Source organism: Mastomys coucha, unplaced genomic scaffold, assembly GCF_008632895.1.
Source record: "Mastomys coucha isolate ucsf_1 unplaced genomic scaffold, UCSF_Mcou_1 pScaffold21, whole genome shotgun sequence".
In the NCBI taxonomy this organism is placed as follows: domain Eukaryota; kingdom Metazoa; phylum Chordata; class Mammalia; order Rodentia; family Muridae; genus Mastomys; species Mastomys coucha.
In genome coordinates this window covers 176,862,438-176,884,903 of record NW_022196904.1, presented here as the reverse complement: position 1 = coordinate 176,884,903, position 22,466 = coordinate 176,862,438, and the positions used below count along the sequence as shown (strand labels likewise).

The 22,466-nt window shown below is 44.5% G+C and overlaps 1 protein-coding gene and 1 long non-coding RNA gene across 3 annotated transcripts in view; one reads left to right on the top strand and one right to left on the bottom strand.

Annotated features, from left to right (window-relative positions):
- Positions 1–4,312: 4,312 nt before the first annotated feature.
- Positions 4,313–9,408, bottom strand: LOC116103924. Its single transcript, XR_004123630.1, has 2 exons — positions 8,594–9,408; positions 4,313–4,424 (listed from the first exon to the last, which is right to left on the bottom strand). It is a non-coding gene; the product is annotated as an uncharacterized LOC116103924 (long non-coding RNA).
- The window catches only part of Fbxw4 (F-box and WD repeat domain containing 4), an 88,066-nt gene continuing 74,807 nt past the window's right edge, over positions 9,208–22,466 (top strand). Inside the window, exon 1 of one of the 2 annotated variants that reach the window (XM_031390489.1) lies at positions 9,208–9,966. In XM_031390489.1, coding sequence (XP_031246349.1) covers positions 9,311–9,966 — 656 coding nt within the window. In that variant the 5' untranslated portion in view covers positions 9,208–9,310. The remainder of the gene's footprint in view (positions 9,967–22,466) is intronic. The other variant, XM_031390488.1, reaches the window with a different exon arrangement.

The following is a 22,466-nucleotide window of genomic DNA, read 5'->3' as shown; positions in this document are numbered from 1 at the left end:
CTGGCACTGGGACAATCCACTGGCACTGGGAGAATCCACTGGCACTGGGAGAATCCACTGGCACTGGGGACAATCCACTGACACTGGGACAATCCACTGGCACTGGGAGAATTCACTGGCACTGGGACAATCCACTGGCACTGGGGACAATCCACTGGCACTGGGACAATCCACTGGCACTGGGACAATCCACTGGCACTGGGACAATCCACTGGCACTGGGGACAAGTCACTGGCACTGAGAACAAGTCACTGGCACGGGAATTCTTGACTTTTTTTCTCCTCTGTGTTTGAATTCTAACACAGACCACTTTCTCTCTCATCTATTTGTGTTTGCAACACTTGCTGTGAAGAAGGTGAGATGCGCATCCATTATAGAAAATTTATTTTAGAAGCAGTTGCATAGTTACTCAAAAGCATAACATTACATTTTGGTTCAAAGGTCATACTTGCTCCTTACTTAGTATGTGTGTATATATGCATGTAAGTGCATGTACATGTGTTTTAATAACGTAAAACTGGGGGCTGTTGAGATGTCTTGGTGGGCTAAGGTGCTTATTGCCCGGCCTGATGATGTGAGTACTAACTACCCCTGGAACCCACATGGTGGAAGGAGAGGACTGACTCCTGCAAGTTGTCCCTGATCTGTGATTGCTAACTAAAGCCATGAAAGTAAAACAAACAGCCTGTTGCAATTTCCCACATTTAAAACAGGAACAGAACCCAACAAATAATAAATGAAGACAACCCAAGGCACATATGAATGTCTTAGGCTTTATTAAATTGTATCAATCATAACTGTAGAACCAAGAGCAAGAATTTTATCTTAATTTATTTGGTTTGTTTTATTTTGATATGGGGTCTCACTATGTAGCCCTGGCTTATGTGGAACTCTTTATGTAGACTAGGCTGGCTGTTATTCAGGAGACACATCTACCTCTGCTTCTCAACTGTTCCATCATGCCTAAATTGATGAATTTATTGAGATAGAGCCTTACACTGTAGCTCAGGCTGGCCTGAAGCCTGCAGCATTCTCCCTGCCTCAGCCTTCCAAGTGCTGGGAAACAGATTTGAGCCACCAAGTGCTGGGGAAACAGACCTGAGCCACCAAGTGCTGGGAAACATACCTGAGCCACCATGCCCAGCTGAGGAATTTTATATTTAACTTGGCATTTTCTTCTAGAGGAATTAAAGGTGCTTAAAGAGATCATCCTTCCTGAACCTTAATTCTTATTTCTTGGGAAAGAGCTCATGAGGTCATATTTATGCTTATCATTACTAAACTGCTGATTTTATCGATCCTTTCTGAAATGCAAGAAAATCTGATGGTTTTTTAAAAAGCCAGAATTATATCTTGAAATAGTGTTTGCCTTTCTTGCTTGCTCTTGTCCTTGTTTTTGTTTTTCGAGACAGGGTTTCTCTGTGTAGCCCTGGCTGTCCTGGAACTCACTCTGTAGACCAGGCTGGAACTCAGAAATCCGCCTGCCTCTGCCTCCCAAGTGCTGGGATTAAAGGTGTGCACTACCATTGCCCAGCTCTTGTTCTTGTTTCCCCCCACCTCTCTCTCTCTGTCTCTCTCTCTCTCTCTCTCTCTCTATCTCTGTCTGTCTCTCTCTCTCTCTCTCCCCAAGGTCTCACAAGTCCAGGGTGGCTTCAGCCTCACTGTGGACCTGAAGATGACCTTGAACTCCTAATCCACCCTCCTCCCTCTTCCCAGGGCTGATACAATTACTCTATCAAGACACCTGGTTTATGTGGTCTTGGGGAATGGAGCGCACTAGGCAAGCAGTCCTATCAACTGATGTACATCCCTAGCCTTGGAATGGTGTTTTCAGATTCTTGGGAAAGCAAATGTTTCTAATCTCAACTGTTAATCCAGACCAGGAGAAATCATTTCCGCAGCAGTGTTAGCAACTGAAGCCAGGGCCTCATGCATGTTAAGCCAGTGTTCTCATGCTGTGCTACACTCCCAGTCCTGGCTGACTAGAAAATTTAAACAGAGGTCTACTTACAGTCTTGATCCTCTTGCCTCGGCCTCCTGAGTGCTGGGATTATTAGTGTGCACCTCGATGGTTGGCCAAATTTCCTTAATTTTTAACCATGTCTTTATTTCTTTTTTCAGAGTCCTGTCTGGAATTTCCTATTGTATTTATTCCAGCATGTTTTCTTTTGATCCATCTTGGCTGGGATAGTCTCTGAGGCCGGCCTTATTTTTTATAATCTTGACACTGGGGGGTAGGGTACTGGGGGTAGATACTTTGTAGAAGGTTCCTCAGTTGGGAGCTGTGTGGTGCTTCTTCCTTACTGGAGGTGAATTCTGAAGAGGAGGGCTACACAGGCAAGGCAGCATTTTCACTTAGACCAAGGCGCCTACTGTCTGTTTTTCTTTTTTTTCTGCAATGCTGGCAATTGAGCCCAGGCCTTAGGTTTAGGCAAACACTCTTCCACTGACCTATGCCGTGCCCCTCCTTGTCTCAAGGTTTCTCACTGTTAACCCGACTTGTCTCTGTTGACGTGGCCTTCATCTCCCGGCCGAGGCAGTGCTTCTGGGGCCTCTCCACAGTACTGTCTGTTGCTCCTCCCTTTCCTGTCCTGTCATCTCCGGAAGGAAGTCAGTATGTACCTCTCCCCGCGAGTCGGGAATTGTGCTCTGTCTCTTAGAGGGCTAAGATCTGTAAAAATCATTTGGAATTATTTTGCATTTTGGATTTCATTTTGGATTTCTGTGAAATGAACTTCTAAACATTACAGTGAAGGTTGGTGGTGCAGCTCAGAGCCCTGAGTGCAATCTCTGGTGCACACACACAAAGCCCAATTGAATTATTATTTTATATTTAGGTATACATACCTCTTGGGCCTTTTTCCTTTAGATGTGACCATCAATGCAATGCATGCTCACTGCAGAAAACTTAGAAAACACAGCACAATGCAAAACCACGGCGAACAGAACAAGACACAGTTCTGCAGCCATGGCCGGCATTTGTCATAGTTCCGTACAGTCTTTTGTAGATAAAGTAACAGGAAATAAAAAAAATTTTCCTGCGGGGCAGTGGTGGTGCACTCAGGAGAGGCAGGTGGATCTCTGTGAGTTTGAGGCCAGCCTGGTCAACTGAGCAAGTTCCAAGACAATCAGGGTTACATAGAGAAACTCTGTCTCAAAAAAACACACACAAAAGTGTTCTCTTTGAATATGTCAAAGACGGCAGATCCATACAACAATGGCTTTCCTAACTAGAATACTGAATATAAGCTACCACTCATGATTTCTGAAATCACGTTTTAAATATTTTCTCTCTCTTTCTGAGAAGCCTGTTTACAAAAGCATCACTGTGAGGTCTCTATTCTCCCCTTTTTTATTTAAAAGTTTTAATTTTTTGTATGTGAGAATCTCACCTGCATGTGTGTTTGTGTACCACATGCGTGCCTGGCACCCATGGAGGTCAGAGAAGGGGGTTGATTGTCCTGGAACTGGAGTCACAGACAAGTGTAGGCCACCATGTGGGTGCTGGGAACTGAACATGGGTCCTCTGTCAGAGCAACAAAAAACCCTGAACCATCTTCCCAGCCCCTCTTCTTTCTAATATTCCAATTTGTTTCTTATTTTGTTCTTTCATGATATGTTTCATTTATTTGCCTATTTATCTAAGATAGAGCCTCATGTATTCCAGGCTGGCTTCAAATTGATCACATAGTTAAGGAAGAAATTGAATTTCTGAGTCTCCTGTCTCCAGCTTCCCAGTGTTAGAATTAGAAAAGATACAGTCTGAAGAACTTCAGGTGACTACTTAAAAATCCTGTCAGTGGTTGAGCAGGGCAACTGTGCCGGAGGACCTCCAGTTTGGGGTCAATCTGATTACATAATGAGATCCTGTTTCAAAAACAACAAACAAAAACCCTAGAAGCCTGGGAGATACCTCTGCAGGCCAAGTGTCTGTCACGCCAGCATGAAGACCTGAGTTCAGTGCCCAGCACCCACGGAAAGGTCAGGCTGACGGATGATGTGCATCTGTAAGCAGAGACAGGTGGATCCCCAGCATTCACTGACCAGCGAATCTTGTCAATTTAGTGAGCTCCAGGTTCACTGAGAGACTCTGCCTCAAAAGCCAAAATGGAGAGAAACTGGGAAAATAACTGTTGTCTACCTCTGGTCTCTGCACACGCGAGCATACATGTGCACACATACATACATGACAACATGTACACACACAAACACTAATACACACACACATGCACACACACACACACACACACACACACACACACACACACCACACACTCGGGGAAGGGTAAAAAGGAAGAGCACTAAAACAGAGGCAAGTCAGCAGGCTGTTTATGGTGGTCACGTCTTTAATCCGAGTGCTGTCATGGTCCTGGCAAGCAGGTCTATATAGTGAGCTCCTGGCCAGCAGTGAACACAGTGAGACCCTGCCTCAAAACAAAACAAAAACAACAAAATTAACCAAAACAACAGCAGACAAGTCCAGGGAACATCTCCAACCTCCTTTTACAAGGTGTGTTTTGACTCACAATGCCTTAATTTTTCTCTTTAAAAGATTTATCAATTTTTAAAAGTTGATTCATGCCGGGCGGTGGTGCACGCCTTTAATCCCAGCACTTGGGAGGCAGAGGCAGGCAGATTTCTGAGTTCCAGCCTGGTCTACAGAGTGAGTTCCAGGACAGCCAGGGCTACACAGAGAAACCCTGTCTCGAAACACCCCCCCCCCCAAAAAAAGTTGATTCATGCTTACAGTAAAAAAAAAAAAATTTAAAAACTCAATAAAGAACAGTCTAAAAGCTAAATTCAAAAATTATGTCACCAGGAAATAGCCATAATTAGCATTACTCTTAAAGATTCTCTTTTGCATATATGACTCATATATGGGTAAAGGTGCCTGCCTCTAAGCATGGTGGATGACCTGGGTTCTATCCCTGGGATCTACATGATAGGAGGAGAGAACTGGCTCCTACAAAATTATCCTGTGACCTTCACACATGTATAGTGCCACTCACCACCCTCCCACCAAACGAATAAACAAATAGGTCATGTAATGCATACTACATTTATTAGTGTCTTAAGTTCATTTGGTCCTGTTCATGGGTGCATGTGACAAGGCTTGTGTGTGGAGGTCAGAGGACAACCTTCGGGATCAACTATTTCCTTACACCATGCAGGTCTCTGGGATCCAGTTCAGGTCATCAGGACTGGAGGGAGGCAACTTTATCCACTGTGCCATTACATCAGCCCATATTGTTACTAGGTTTAAGGAAGAAAATGAAGTGGAAGCATGAGAGCTTTAGGCAACTATTCTTTGGCAAGAACATATTAGTTCCTACAGGTTTCTTTAAGTGTTTCACAAAGATTATGAAAAGCATTAGGAAAGAAAGGGGGGGAAGTAGAGAGGGAGGGAGGGACAAAATTAAAAAGCAACCAGGGAAGTGATGAAAAGGTGGAAGATAGTGGGGGTGGGGAGGATGTGTACTTCCAAGGAAATGACCTTAGGTAGTCCTATACGATACAAGAAACCATTTCAACTAACGGATGGGAGACTGGAGGCTGCGTCCATGGCCTACGAGCAGCATTGATTTGAATGCTAGAGCTGCTTCATGGCCACAAGTGAACTACAATATTGGTAGTATGTCTTTACTCATTGAAGGAGATTTGAGAGGACCCTGGGTTTAATGCTTTATCCCTTTTTCTGTTGTGTGCATGGGTAAGGTTCTCATTGGAATACAAGCCTTGTGAACAGACTCAGTGGATTTGCTACTTTATGAATGCTTAGAAACTACTCAATTAAGGCTCCAGTTTCTCATCTGAGGAAAAAAATCAACAATGTCTTCCTTATCGAGTCACCGAGAGGACTATGGCTGGGCTGTGATGGCACAAACTCTTAATCCCAGCGCTCGGGATGCAGAGGCAGGCAGGTCTCTGAGTTCAAGGCCAGCCTGGTTTACAGAGCGTTCCAGGATAGCCAGGGCTACACAGAACCCTGTCTTGAAAAACCAGATTAAAAAAAGATATGCAGAATATGTAGAAAGTTCTTGTGACACTAGCCAACAGTGTTCCATATATGTAATTATTATTGTAGGGGAATAACTATATGCATCTAGAGGTCAGAGGGCATCCTCGGGAAGTCAGTTCTCTCCATGGGGGTCTTCAGGAGGAAGCTCAGGTTGACAGAATTGGGGAGAAGTACTTTATCCACCAACCTACCTTACCAATCCTAAAGCACCAGCTCCTACCTAAGCAGTTCATCTGGTTTTTTATATGGCATTTTGGTTAATTAGTTAATTAAGGGCTTTGGATATAGCACAGTAGCAGACTACCTGCATATCATGTATGAGGCACTGGGTTCAATCCCAGCACTAGAACAAAACATTTATTTACTGACTGGGTAACCCAGGCTGGATTCGAACTCTCCAGCTCTCCTGCCTCCACCTCCAGAGACCTCTGGTTATAGGTATGTAGTACCACACCTGGCTGGCAACTTGATTTATGTGTCTGTGTGCACATGTTCCTGTACATGTATGTGTGTACACAGGTGTGAAGGCCAGAGGTCCATGTCAGATGTCTTCCTTGTTTGTTCTCTACTTTATTTCTGAGACAGGATCTCTCACTGAGTCCAAAGCTTGTGAATTTGGCTGATCATTAAGCCCTAGATATCCTGTCTCTACCTTTGTAGTGCTGGGATTATAGGGGCAAGGATCAACTCAGATCCACACTTCAGTGACAAGGCTGTCCCTTCAGCCTCTGCAATCTGATATTTTTAAGTGATAGTTTAGTTTGTACCTCAATGAAAGCAATATGAGATAATGGGTAAGATGTGCTCATTTAATTGTGTATTTTAATCCTGCCATTTTACTGGGCTAGCTATACAAAAAAATTTTTGCCTCTAGGTCTTTTAATTAACAGTAGGTACCATCAACAAAGATGAACTATTCTGTATGTGAATAACAAGTTAAAATTATGTAAATTTAAATATGGTTCTGAAACCATGCATTATATTCATCCTTATCTTCTTGTCGGAGTGGCTCACAACACACAAATACAGCAAGATGCATAACTGTTGACCTAAGGATACCGTCACTTCAATTTACAATGCCTCTGCCTTAACAGACTTCTAGCAGTATCATACATGAAACTAAGCCAATTTAGTATAACAGATCTCTAAAGGGACAAGCTAAATTCTCTGGCTGTATTGAGATATGCCTTTTACCATTTCATTTTCATACCAACCATTAACAAACGCAATATTCTTCTAAACCATGGCCTCGGATTTTGAAACTGTTTTCTGCACAAAGCCTTTGTTGTGTTTTTTAAGGGGATGTGCGCACGTGTGTTTTTGTAACAGGATTTGACCTGTAACTATGACTGAGAATTTTCTTAGAGGAGTTCAAAGCATTTTCCCGGGATCATGTCATTTACCCTTCCAGAGTAAATACAGCATTTATCTCCTCTACAGACCCAGAACACTAAAGGGCCAAAGAGGTGGGGTTTTTTGTTGTTGTTTTGTTAAGATCAAAAAGTAATTCTAGGGCAATTCCAGATTCCGGTCTGACCTTGTTACAGGATGCTTCTGCAACCCTTCTATGCTAGGTTTCGAATGATTTTCACAACTAATGTCTCACTCATTCCTGGTCCTTAAAAAGGTTAAAAAGTATAAATACAAAAGAAAAATCTTCAATCATTCTTATATGGATTTTTGGGTTGTTTTCAAGACAGTCTTACTACAGATAGACCCTTGGCTGGTGTGGAATTTATTTTGTAGACCCAGGCTGGCCTTAAAATTGTGGTGATTAGCCGGGCAGTGGTGGCACACGCCTTTAATCCCAGCACTTGGGAGGCAGAGGCAGGCAGATTTCTGAGTTCGAGGCCAGCCTGGTCTACAAAGTGAGCTCCAGGACAGCCAGGGCTATACAGAGAAACCCTGTCTCGAAAAACCAAAACAAACAAACAAAAAAAAAATTGTGGTGATTTCACTGTTTTCTGAAGTGCTGGGATTACAGGTGTATGCCACCACATGTTGGTTCTTATATAGATTCAAGAAAAGGAAGCTCATTTTCCTTTTTTTTTTTTTTTTTTTTTTTTTTTTTTGGAGACAGGGTCTCAATATGTAGCACTGGCTGGCTGGCCTGAGCTCACAGAGATCTGCCTGCCTCTGGCACCTCAGTTCTGGGATTCTTAGCATGTTCAACCTCGCTTGGTTCTCTCAAGTCTTACTTCATAAGTGCTGTCTAATAGAGAAATAACATGAAATAAAAAGCTTTCTAACAATTATACTAAATATACTGAATTCAGTTCAGTATGTCCAAACTACTAATAATTAATATGTAGTTTAGAATTATATAAGATATTTCACATTCTTTTTCCTGTCTAGCTCTTCAAAATCAGCTGTGTATCTCACTTATGCTTACAGCATACTGAGATCTGGAAACGCTGCCTTTCACACACACAGAAGCCACATGTGACTAAAGTGACCCCACAGACCCCGTGGGACAGCACAGGTCTCTACTTCTGAAGCTCTTAGATTGGTTCAGGTGAATCCAGTGGATGGTATGGGAAATGGATCCCTAGTAATCTTGGAGAATCAACTTACCCTATGTAACGACTACTAAAAATCCCTGATTGGCTTGGTTTGGGAGCTATGGACTCAGGATCTAGAAGGTTGTTTTCACTTCCCTAAATATTGTTTAATCATACTGGGACTCCTAGAGGATCTTGGTTGACATCCTTTGTGAGACCAAGGGCAATGGAACTTTCTAACTTCTGGCTTGCAGTTTTTTAAGAATCTGGTATGCAGCTTGTGGAAAGAAGGTATCACCTGGGGAAGGAGGTCTCCTAGGACCAAAAGGCCTCTTAAGGGCAGAGGTTCAACCTTGATGGTTCCTGAAGCCACAGGCTCCTCTTGTGACCTACGTGGGAGTTTTCTGTGAACCTTTCAACAATCTGCCTGTCTGTCTCTGTCTTTTTAATTTGGACAGTCTCTTGCTCTGTGGGCCACGCCAGCCTTGAACTCATGTCCATCCTTCTGCCTTAGCCTCATGCTTGGGATCGCAGACGTGAGCCATCAAGCTTGCTTCCTCCATACAGTCTTGAAGACATATGCTTCAACTCGATGTTCCCGGTGCTCCAGAAGATGGGGATGTCAGTGCTCAGGTTGGGGTTCGCACCCCGAAATACAGGCGTGAGGGGCGGGTCTCGGCTTGGGCCCGCGCCGCCCCATGTGACCCGGTCCGACGTGGTGTCGCCTCCTCTCGAGGAGGCGGTGGCGTCTTCGGCTCCGCTGCGCGTCGAGCCGGCCCCGCGGCCGCTCATGAGCAGCCAGGGCCGCTCGGGTCCGCCCGGGAACCGCGGGTCCAGGGAAGGCGAGGGCGGGGAGGCGAGGGTCGCGCGGGGAAAGCAAGGAAAGGGGAAAGGAAAGGGGAAAGCCAGCACCGGGCACGGCGGAAGAGGAAGCGGGGCGGAAGGAAAGCGGGGCCTGCAGCCGGAGAGGAAGGCAGCGGGGCCGGCGGCGGAGGCAGGCCCGGGACAGGAAGGCGAGGCAGGCGAGCAGGAAGGGCCGAGAAGCTCCGGGAAGCGGGATGAGGGCAGCTCAGAGTCGGGGAAGGAGGAACGCAGGGTCGGGGCCGGGCGGCGGGAGGACGACAGCCTGGAGAGAGGACAGGAGCGGGACCGTCAGGCGTGCGGCGGCGTCCCGGGATCCGGGACGGCTATGGCGGCGGCCGAGGACGCGGCGGTGGCGGCGGCGGCGGCCGTGGACCCGGCCACCCGTCCGGCCGCGGGGCCCGCGCTCTGGCGCCTGCCGGAGGAGCTGCTGCTGCTCATCTGCTCCTACCTCGACACGCGGGCCCTCGGCCGCCTGGCCCAGGTGTGCCGCTGGCTGCGGCGCTTCACCGCCTGCGACCTGCTCTGGCGCCCGATAGCCCGGGCCTCGCTCAACACCGGCTTCACGCGGCTCGGCACCGACCTGTAAGCGCCCGCTCGCCCGCCCGCTCCCCGCCCCGAGCCGGCCAGCGTCCTGGGAAAGGGCGGGGCGCCGAGGCCTGGTCGGCTCGGGGCCGTGTGGTGTGGCACCCGGAATACCGAAGCCCAGACTTGTCGCCCCCTTCCCCGCCCCGTCCCCAGGCCCCCTCCCCCCAGCACCCTCGAGGAATACTGGTGTCACCCCCTAACCCGAGGAAACTTCCGGAGAGCATTCCTCAGTCATCGCCCTCCCTCGTGGGCGGCTACTCACAGTTAGCCATCCTAAAACACTCCTGAGTCCCTGGGTTCCTAGCCCTGTGTCCTGTCTCCTGCTGGTTCTAGGACCCAGGCCCACTAGGAGGTCTTCCAACGTGTTTTTGCGGCCACCCTCTCAAAGGTTGTTAGGCTTCGGGGCTCAGATCAAGTTAAATGGACTTAGAACCTTAAAAAAAAAATCTTTTAGTCCCATTGTCAACCTATTTTAGGACTTGATTCAGGCAGAAGGACCCACAAAAGATGCCTGTGTGAGGCAACAAGTTGGATTTGGGGTAGACTGTAGCCAAGATAGGCAGTTTGACCTCCGTAATATCTGAGACCTGTGAATGCAAAACATTCCTAAACACACTTAAACTGTTAAACAGGAAGGGGAGAACATGTGTGACATGCACAGAACTGGTCAGGATAAACGCTTTGAGAATGCACCCTACTCTTGCTTAGTTGTAATGTATGAGAATAATAAAGTTTTAAAAAACCGTAAGAAATCATCAAGAAATCATCATTTAATGCACCACTATTTCCATTTTAAAAGTTTTTCATTTGCACAGCCCCTAACCCGGCTAGATTTTGAGGTATGTTGTACACCATGACATAATTTGTCTTGAATTAGCTCCTTAGAATAAAAATTTCAAGGTGGCCACTATTGGATCAAAGGTTTTGAAGTGCAAAGGTATTGAACCAAGTCACAGTATACCAGCAAAGAATGAGTGAGCCAATCTGATGTGAGAATTAAACCAAAAACCTTTGCTGCTTTAGTGGGTGAGTGAAGGTAGCCGAAGTTGTGTTCTTTTGTATCTCTCATCGCTAGCCAGGATAAATATTTTGCCATGTGTCTGTTTCACCTGTGAGATTGTTTCTTCCTATTCCTTGTCACTGGGGTCTTGGTGTTTTTGTTATAAATTTGGAATTTTTCTGGGTCATAAATGTTTGACTCTCATCTGTTATCTTTGATGGAGGTACATTTTCCACTCAATTTTTAATTTTATTGTTATTAGAGTTTTTATATTTCATTAGAATGTGCTCCTCCCCCTTAACCTGAGAAATTTATAATTTTTTCACAAGCCTGACAAATTTGATTGCCAACTAATTTTTTTTGTAACTTGGTTTTGTTTTTGTTTTTTAATGGTATTTCATCAGTAACACTTGTTTTGGTGTAAGGAGTGAAATTCTTTTATTATATTTTTCTCTAAATGCTTGCTCAGTTATTGCTACACCTTTGGCTAAGCAATCCTCCCTCCTCCCATTTTGTTTTAGAAAGCTTACATTGCTGTATATTAAACACACACACACATACATTTGTGTATTCACTTTGTATCTGAACTCTTCCTTTTTCCTCCTGGTTTATCTTCTCATTTCCATAACATTTTAAGCATGTGGCTCCTTGATAGAGGTGATATTTGCTAGGGTTAACTTGTCCTGGCTGTGTTAAAATGTCTGCAGCATGGCTCACCTCTCAGTCCATGACCAAAACCGTCCTATGCCTTTTTAAGGATTTTTGTGGTTTTCACTATAAAATTCTAACATATCGTTTTTTATTTATTACTGATTTGTTCCTGTGTGTTTTATGTTTATTAGAAATGCACTTTTCTGCATGCTTTGTACTGTGTCATACTTTAGTAAGTTTTTAACTTTAAGGTGCTCTGGTATAATTTGTTGATGACGGTTCCTTCGAGTTTCCTGAGTATGCAGTCTTATGACGTGTGGGTATGAGTATGCTCCCCCCAAAGGGAAAAGAATCAGAATTATATATGTTTACATCTCTAGTAGTCTGTAGTAAAGTTTACTTGTAAACATTTTATGTACTTTTCTTCTCTTTTTGTTCTTTTAGATATATCATGTGCTCTGACAGAGTAACTCATTGAAGGAATATTGAACTATAATAGAAGTTGTCTAAAATGACTGGAATTCAAGCCAACCCAAGCAAAGTTTGGCTTTCTGTTGCTCCTTACAGTAGAGAATGAAAGAGTCAATGTTTAGTTTTATTTTCCTTTCTAATATTCTAAAAGAGAGAAACTGAGACTGATCAAATGAAAATGAATTTGTAGTATAAAGTGCTTAGACTCTGCCAAATGGTATTTGTGGTGCTTTACCATCATTAGATATGTGTCGTAGCATGAAGCGCTGTCCTTCCAGAGACGTTGCACTGCTGTGGCAGTTGATAAAGATCAGGGGTCACTGCTCTGTTTTCTGGGTTGGGGGGAGAAATTATGCCTGTTATAGCAGGTGGAGAGCATTTACCAGTGTGGCCTGCTTCTGGACAGCTGCAGAGACTTCATAAACCCCAAGAGAGGCAGTTGTCATCCCTGAAGAGACAAGGCATGTACCTCAGTTCATTCCGAGCATCAGGGTGCCTACACCGAGTGCAGACATAGCTGCCTGCATAAGGTGGCTCTTCATGCTTTGGACTTACTGCCGAACATATACACAAGTAGTTAGCAGCACAGAACTTGGCTCTGAGTTTTATCTTCTTAAAGACTAGGAACACTACCATTCAGTCAAATGAGGCCTAACCAGGTGTGCAACGTCTCTGGAAGGACAGCGCTTCATGCTACGACACATATCTAATGATGGTAAAGCACCACAAATACCATTTGGCAGAGTCTAAGCACTTTATACTACAAATTCATTTTCATTATTTGGCTTCCCCTTTACTCTGCCTATGTCGTCAGAAAGCGGGCGTGGTTTGATTTGGAAGTACTGCCTAATGACAGGAGGGACACACACACACAAACACACACATGACATCTTGAATGGTTTCACAAACATGACAGCAGAGCCTGTGGGCTTAGGACTGCACTTACTACTTTAAGGGCCTTCTGATTTTCAGAAACACTAACTGCTAAGGTTTACTGACCTTCCGGCCCAGGGCAAGCCCTGTTCAGTTTAGCTGTTCCTAACTGATGGTGGCTTTGTTGAGTAAGATGAACTGCTTTGGTTCCTTGTGATTGGTTAATGGTCTTACACTTGTGCTTGAAGGCATTTGAGCCACTTAAAAACCACAAACAAACAATTTGCTTCCCTTTAGGCCCCTTGCCCAAACAGTGAACACCAAGAAGTCTCCTAAGTGGGCCTTTTCTTCTCCGCTGCGCCCCCCACCCCCTTTTTTAGGAAACAAAAGGTAGTTTGAACCAGTCATCTGATTTCAAATTAGTTTTGTTTGAAAGCTTTATGAAGCCTAGGGGAATAGCAATATCTTGGTTATAATAATAAAAATCAAGGCAGTGTTCCATACAGCAGACTTCTGAGTGAGGAGTGGGACGGGTACTGATTCAGTGTGCAGGGATAAAGCAGTTGGACTCGTGCTCTGTCCATACGTGATGCACACTGCTGGAGGGTGAGGGACAGAGGGGCTGTAAATTCTGATACTGATAATTAGAGCAAAGAAAGGGAAAATCTGCATAGAAGCCCATTTAAGGAATGCGTGCGATTTCTGTTAAAGCTAGCTTGATCCCCTTCTTTGTGTTAGTGTTACATATTCTCAAGGGGGTGGCCTTTTAAATGTCCTGTGGACAGCTTCCTGGGTGCTGTTTTACATTAGCCTGTGATAGATCTGCCTAGGATTGACAATAGGGAGTCGGGCTGCTGAGGGGTTTGCCCTGGCATGCAGGCTCATTCCTTTGGCCGTCCTGCAGCCTGGGAGCTCTTTGAGGCTGGGGGATGAGGGTATCTATTTCAGTGATGATTAACATCCAGAGTGGTGAGATAGACACAGATAAGCAGAGTGTGTTTGTTTGTTTTAAAATGGTCGCACCTAAGAGTCCTCCCCACCCCAGTGGGGGGAAAAGCTTGAAGTTTCCTTTCCTGAGTGGTGAGCAGTGCTGATCCGTCTTTAAGGCCTGAACTGTGGTTTTAGAAAACAATTAGCAACTCAAAGGTAGCCTAGGCCTTTTTTTTTTTTTAAATAGACTTTCTGCCTTACCTGGGAGGGTGGGAGGGATCACCCTCTCCTTAGTCCCCCAAGGTGTTGCCTGTAGGGTTGTCCTAGTTGTTCTAGAAAATTCTTATTGTCTTTTCTTTTAAATATTTATTTTATTTTTAATTATGGTGTGTGTGGGTCTGTGTACATGAATGTAGATGCTTGGGGAGGTCAGAGACATTGGATCCCTGGTGCCAGATGACGGTGTTGAGAATGAACTCAAGTCCCTTGTAAAGAGCTGCATGTGCTCTTAACCACTGATCCATCTCTCCAGCCCCAGGCCTTTTTTCCTTCCTTCCTTCTTTCTTTTTTTTTTTTTTTTAATGGTTTCTGAGTTAATAAAAAGGAGGGTTCAGTTTACATGCTCATAGTAAATACACCTGCAGAAGCAGGAAATGGTCTGCTACAGCCCTACCTTCAGCACACTGGAAGGAAGAGGGCCTCCAAGGCTGTCTTGATGAAATAGTCCCTGCCTTCCCTTGTCACCTGGCCTTTGAACCACAGGGGTGACTCCTCTAACTTTCAAGGCAGGATGACAGAGAAATGCAGACTCCGTAGTCTGCTATGCAAATTCATTTGGAAATCTAGATCCTTCAGCAGATGTAAAATTTGGGTTGAGCTTCTGAAAGCCATGTGTGGTGTAAGTTTATGGAGGAAGCACACAGATCTTTGAGTAATTGTTATAGAGCACTTGACATAGAGAAGCAGCTCCTCTGTGTGACAGCCTGCCCTTACCTCTGGGTTGGCCTCTGTGTGACAGCCTGCCCTTACCTCTGAGCTGACCTTGGCATGGGACCGGTGTCTGGTCCCGACTCTTAACCATGGAACAGGAAGAAATTCAAGTTGACTTTCCTTGAGGCTTGCCAGATTCTGGTAAATTCTGGAAATTTAAGGTGAGAAGGAATAAAGGAGAAAAATGGATTACGGGTTTTAGAGAGAAAATCGATTCCCCCCTCTGTATATACAGAAACTGATTTTTCAGAAACTTTCTCTGATGTCTCAAGCGTTAGATGAGGCTAGGGAGGAAAAGCCTTAGTTCACGGGTGAGGTGGTCTCTTCTGTCCTGCAGTCACACTCAGATGAATGGGCTTTAGGTGGGACTCCACAGAAGCAAGGTGACAGTGCTAGTTAAGGATGTACATACTTATCTTGGCTCCTGGGAGCACTCATGGAAAACAGAAAGAGGCTATCTGGAAAAAGAATTGAGCCCTTGTTAGAGGGTTGGCTGCCCTGTCTTAGCCTTGGGCCAGTTTTTCATTTCTTCAGCCTGCCCACATTGCCCTCCCTGGAAGAATGGGCCACCCAATGGGCTCTCTGCCTGCCGCTCTTTAGCCTACAATTAATTGCCTGCACATTCTTTCTCTTTCTCTTTCTTTTTTGGTATTTGACATGAGCTCAAATTGCTGAGAAAGGTGACAACTGTGAAATGAAGACAGGGCTTGGAGACACCTTAAAAAATACATGTAAAGGCCATTAAATGACAAGAGCAGACTGCCAGGCTCTTTCAAAACATTACCATGTCTGTTGACTTTCCATTCCTTGTTCACAGCACAAAATTGGAGGTCAAAGAATCATCGGAGTTAGAGATGGAAAAGACATTTGGGGTCAGCTGGTTCATCCCGCCACCTTCTCCTACCCCTTATTCCAAATCATCCTTACATTCTATTTTCTCCCTCCCCTCCTGTACAGTTTTCACGGTCTTCACTCAGCTCTGGCCATTACCTCTGGAGAATGATGTTGGAGGTTCTGTCCAGTTTTTCCTTGGTGAAGAGAGATATTGCCTCTGCCCCCAGTTGACATTCATGAACTTCTTTGTTGGTGGTCTCAGCTGAAGTACTCCTGAATGCTTACTGGATGGCTCTCTGTTGCTTGGTAATGGGTTTTTCCTGATGGTGTGTGGTGGTGACACCAGGAAGAAGGAGTCACTGCTGAATTAAGTCCTAGATTTTTGCTTCTTATATCTCTTGGCCTGTAGGGGACTAGCTGTGTAGATCAGGGACAGATGGCCAGTAATGATGGAGTATATCACATTGGCCTTTGATAAGAAATGCAACCTAGAAACTGGTAGATTTGCCAGGCATAGTGGCATACACCTTGAGGAGGCAGGTGGATCTTTGTGAGTTTGAGGCCAGCCTGGTTTACATTGTGAATTCCAGAACAGCCAGAGACCTTGTCTCAAAAAAAAAAAAAAAAAAAGTAAAAGTAAAAGAAAAATGAAAAAAAAAAAGAAAAAGACCAGTGAGATGGTTCCGTAGTAAAGGTGCTTGCTGCCAGGCCTGAGTTCAATCCTTCCCACATGGTGGAAGAACCAGCTCCCACAAGCTGTTCTCTGGCCTCTGCATGCACCGTGGCACAGAGGCAGCTGACCTTATTCTCTTTCCCTTTCTTCCCGGGCTCCTCCTTCCCACATTAAATGTAATTTTAAAAATTTTGTGGAATAAATAAACACACAAAAAAATACTAGACTCGTGAAGTCGTAGGACACTGCTTCTAGAAATACAAGTTAGGAAAGGTGGAATCACCTTTCTGAGTTGAAGCTTCAGTCTTAAGGCAAACGGAGAACAGATGTGTTGGAGATAGACATCTAGGACAGGAGACACTGCAGCCTTTGTAGTGTCTTTAGTGGAACAGGTTTTAGCATTTACGTATTCGTGCGCACGTTTGTGGTCGCACTTGCCCCGGTGTGGGTGGAGTTGAGAGGACAACCTTCGGGGATTGGTTTTCTCCCTCTGCTGTGTTCTTTATGTTCTAAGGATTGAACTCAGGGTGTCAGGCAAGTGTCCTTACCACTGAGCCACCTTGCCAGCCCTTCCTTTTGCTTTAAGGGATTAGAAAAAGAGAAGTCACGCTCATTGGCTCCATGGTTTGGAAAGGGAAGAGTCGTTTTTAGAGGCAGCTTTGGAGGGCTCTCCCTAACTCCCCCTTCTTGTTCCAGCAGCTGTTGGGAGCAGTCCGAAGGGGGTATTATGTTTCTTCTGGTAACGCTGCCAAGAATGAGAGGAAATCCACAATCTGTGGAGTTTGGGGGTGGGGTGGGGATAGGTGGCAGCTGATGGGACAGGGAAATTAAATTGTTTTATAGTAAATATGTTGAGATACTTTTCCTGGAGAGCTATTTTACTGAAAGGAACAGTATATTTCCCCTGTTCACGAACTTAATGAGTTCCTTTCTTTAGAAAAAAAGGAAATAGCTTTTAGTCCCTTTTCTTTCTTGTAGTTCTAGCTTTGACCTCCCATGTTTTTGGATTTCCTTTAGAAAGTCTCTACTGAAAAGATGCATCAAGATTGAGATGTGGTGGTGTGTGCTCAAGGAGGGCTCCCTGCAGCAGTGTGGTGTGGGGCAAGCCTTCCATGTGAAAACTGACTGGTGGTGCATGGTCCAGTTCTCATCATCCCTTTGGCCAGGTAGTAGGACCCTAGGGATTTTAAGGTCTGGCTACTTTGGGTGATTAATATGGAACACAGTTTTAAGATTAAAAACTATAAAAGTAACCCTGGCAAGCAGAGTGCTGTAATTATTCCTCACATTTCAGACGAGGAGTCCAGATAAAAGAAGGCAAGAGGACAAAGTCAGCCTGGGCCTAATTCATGACTCAGAAGGGAGGCTTTTCCACACACGCGCGCACAAATAGTGGCTTCCTTTTCAATGTCTTGTTTACTATCGTGCTAGATCAACTTTTCTGAAAGTTGTAGGAGTCTTGGAAAAGTAATTCTGTAATCAAATGAATGTCAGAAAGGCTGTGTGCTACATCCCCTGTTGGGGATCACAATGCCCACCGGTAAATTAAAGGCATCAGAAGTCCTATAATAAGAGGAACCTGTTTAATTTTGTTTTATCCTTCATTGGCCAAAATATTTTGAATGTGAAACTTTCTCGTGCTTAATATCTGCTAACATTTTGCTGAGCATGCATCAGACAAATTATAAATGAGTGATGGGAGTGATGATGTGTGAGCCCCAATGCTGCACACGAATTGCCAGGAACAGTTTTACCTTTTGTTTTATGTGTAAGGTGCTTTGTCTGCATGTGTGTATGTGTGCATGCCTGGTGCCTGCTGAGAGCGGAAGCGGTGTCAGGTTCCTTGGGACTGGAGTTACACACAGTTGTGAGTCACCATGTGGGTACTGGGAACTGAACCCGTGTCTTCTGCAAGAACAAGCAGTCTTTGTTGTTGTTTTGTTTGTTTGTTTGTTTGAGACAGGGTTTCTCTGTGTAGCCCTGGCTGTCCTGGAACTCCCTCTGTAGACTTGGCTGACCTTGTACTCAGAGATCTGTCGGCCTGCTTCTGCCTCCTGGTAGCTAGGACTAAAGGGGTGTGCCACTATCGCTGGACAGAACAAGTGATCTTAGCTGCTGCTGTCTCCTCAGCCCTAGGAAGAACATTTGAACCTGCAGGTGTTGTTGGAAGTGCCATTTGCCGGGAGAACCATACTTTTGAGATCTCTTTAACGAAAAACCTTCTTCCTTCCTTCCTTCTTTCCTTTCTTCTTCCCTCCCTCCTTCCCTTCCTTCCCCCCTCCCTCCCTCCCTTCCTGTTTTGAGGTAGGGTCTTGCTATGTCACTTTGGCTAGGGAGGAAGAGTCAGGCAGATTTCTGACTTCAGCCTGACTCACTTCATCAGTGAGCCGCAGGCCAGTGAGAGCTGAGAAGGCAAGATGGGCTGGATGTAGTGGCACAAAGTTTTCATGTTAGCACCTGGGTGGGTAAGGAGGAGCGGGTGGAACTCGGTGAGTTCAAGGCCAGCCTGGTTTACTCTCTCGGCCTGGTAGGGTGATGGTGATAAATTTGACTAGTCTCTTGAAGAGAAGCAAACATTGTCAAGGACAGAGGTAGACTCTTACTACTGGGGCTAGCTCTATAGGTAGGTGGGCTTCTTAAGTTTTTTCTACTTTCTTTTTGCCTGATAAATTTTTATAACCACAGGTATAAACGTATATAAAATAGGTATACAAATAAAAACTTTGAACAATTCTTTGTTATATCTAACTTTACCATTTGTTGTACGTGAAATACATACTAATGAGATGGGTTGCAGAAGGAATTAGGTGTGGCTGACTACTTGATTCTGCAGCATGTAGGGGCATCCTGAGGTTTTTCCTAGCTGGCTGAGGCTTTGTTATGAGTATCCTTGGCTTAGGACCATTGTAGATATTATTGGAAATTCTACCATAATCTCAAGGTAAAATTCATTTAATGTTTGTTGTGTGTTTGTGTGGATGTATATACATGTGTCTGAGTGCATTTTTGTGTGTATGTGGATATATATATTGAGGCAATATGGGAAAGATCTGCGTTCTGGAGAGGGGGGGATATCAAAGAAAAGACGTGGTACTTAGGGAAAACTCAGGCCCCAAACTTCCTTACACAGTCTGTGCCTTTCACGGGTCAGCGCCTATTGGGGGGCCTTCTCCCATACCCATCCAAGTTCGAAAGCATCAGTCTTGCCTGTTCCTGAGTGGGCAGTGTGGGTTATCAGGGGAGTGTTGCTTCAAGAAGGGACAGGGGAGGAAAGGTGTTCTGGTCCTGGGGATTCCATAGACTTAGGGTCTTAACACACACACATGCTCACGCACATGCACACACACACACACACACACACACACATGCACACACACTCATACACACACGCATACTCACACACACAAACACACACACGGACACGCATGGACACACAAGGATATACACGCGTGCACACACACACAAACACACACAGAGCTATTATTCTTTAGACCAGATTCCTTTATTTGCTTTTGGGTTTGAGGTATAAGATTGGAAAGGGGAAGTGAAGGATCATTCTAGTAACGTCCTAGATTATTTCTGCCCCACCCCCACCCCCCGACTCACTTGCTAAGATATCAAGGGGACAGGTAGCTTACAGTGGGTGCATGTCATATTGTTTTGTTTAAAATAGTCCATGCACCCAGGAATGCAGTCAAACTCTGAAGGTAACTAAGTGCCTGAAAGCTGAGATGGAGGAGTGAGTGAGGAAATTAGCCTGAGGCAAGGGAAGGAAGGCTGGGAAAATGGCAGTTCAGCCAGGCCCATGGGCCAAGTTAGAGATTTTTCCTTGCATTAACAGCCAAGGGGAGATTTATTTACAGGGCACTAATCATGTTCTTTGAGGGGAGCACCCTCACTTTATATCAGCACTGGGAGAAATGGGTAGCCAGAGGCTGCTTCTAGGGTGAGAGCCAGGACTTTGTTGATTTCTAAGGTGCAGCAGCCTCTGTCCTCTCAAGAACTTTTCTGCTTGGTTCTACCCTCTCTCTTTGAATGGATGGTGATAGGTCTCAGAGAGCAGACTGCTGGGGGCGGGGGAGCCTCATTCTTCATGTACAGAAGCCAATAAAAATTAAGATACTGTTTAGCAACCAGCTAGGGAGGCTCTGGCAGAGGACTGGTGAAGGGGGTAAAACAGATGTTAAGTCACCTTTAGCAAAGTGGTCCTTTTCCAAGTCAAAGTCACATGGAATGCTCTTGTAAAAGCTGGAGTTGATTGGAGGGACCACGAGTAATTTATTATAGCGTTCACCTTGAGAAGACACCTGTATCTGCCCTTTAGTAGCAGTTTTTAAAGCTCAACTTGGAAAGTTTCTTGGTGCAATAAGTGACCTGGCAGATAGACAGACATCTTTATCCTAACTTAGGAATTGTGCCGATTCATCACCTGCAGCTTACCTGTGCCTGTTAATTTAGACCTAACCTAGGAGAAGGGTACAGCAGACTCTCTCATCTCTGGCGTGGGGAGGGAAGAGCGTTGGCAGGGAAGTGTCGGCAGAACAGTGTGTGCTTTTTTAGTTCTGGGTCAGCTCTTTTCCTGTCCTCAGTTCTCTCTCTCTGTGGTACAGGTCGCTCTCTAGTAATGTGAAACGGTGGACCACATGCGCCAAATAGGAGCGTTCAGGAAAATAATTTAGTGTTAATGTGTCCATGTTCATCCTGATAGCCTTCAGCCTAAAAGGTAAATTGTTTGATAGTAGAGGAGTCATTGATTAGAAGAAAATAAGTAATTACTAGTTTAGATTTAGTGATGACATCACTGATAACAGCAATTAGGTCGTAGATATATTTGTGTTTACAAGAAAATAATGTTTCTGTGGGGTATATAATCACTTTATAAATTATAAATTTGCTTTATGTGTCATCTTTGGAATATCACACATGTGAATTATGTTTAATATTTTATTTTGTTATTAAATTGTATATGTATGATACATGTGTGAATACTGAAGCAGTAGAGAGGTCAGAGAACAACTTTGGGATCGGTGCTTTCCTCCATCGTGGGTTCTGGGGATCAAACTCGGGTCGTCAGGCTTGTGTGGCAAACTCTTTTCCTCTAGCCAGCTCTGGCCTTGTGTGAAATATCATTCTCATTTCATAGGTGTAGAAATAGACAGAAAGCTACCTGCAGCCATAGGATACACACTGGAGGCAAGTCCAGTTTTCTGAGTGCTTTCTCTGAGCTGTATTTAGTCTGTGTAGTTAAGGGTAAGCAGACTTATTACCAACCTCATGTATATTAATGAAACCTGCTCGTGTCCTAAAGCACCATTAATATATAAATCTTCTGATCTGTTATCTGTAGAAACAGAATTTTATATGGTGTTTTTACTTAGTTTTACAGTTATTTAGTGTTCAACAGTTGTTTCTTTGTTTTGATTCCTCACGTTTATTGTTTCTAGAGGTCACACATGGTCTATTCCAAAGCGTTTGCGTGCTGTTTGCCCACAGGCAAGCATTCAGGCTGCGTCCAGCCCATGCGGTCAACTGTATCTCGCATTTGCGTTACTTGTTTGTGATATAGTGCTCACAGTGGAAACTGGAGATCAGAAAGACAGTGCCAATAATGTGTAACCAAACCCATATGCTTATGAAGTCTAAGTCTTGTCAGGTTTTCCTACTGAATAGGAGTGAGGCAGCGTTTAATACTTGTTTTAAGGTACACGTCTGTAAACTAGTATTCAGCAATGTTTTTCTCAGTGTTTCACTGAATGAACCCCACGTGACTGTTCTCAGGCTCTTGGACATGGATGACTGGATACAAGAGACAGAGTGTTGTTTTGATAGATTTTTATCAGCTCCTTAAAAGTTTTAGAGATGAAACGTGTGTTTGCAATGTTAGGTTCTCTGTTATTTACCTTTCAATCTCTTTTTACCACCTTTGTTAGCATTTAAAACTTAATAGAATCAAACACTTTATAATCCATGTTTGTTCCTACTTTTCGTTGGAGTGTGTGTGTGTGCGTGTATTTCATTTTCTTCTACCTCAGCTATCTTAAACTGACTTTTTTTTTCCTTTTTTTTTTTTTTTTT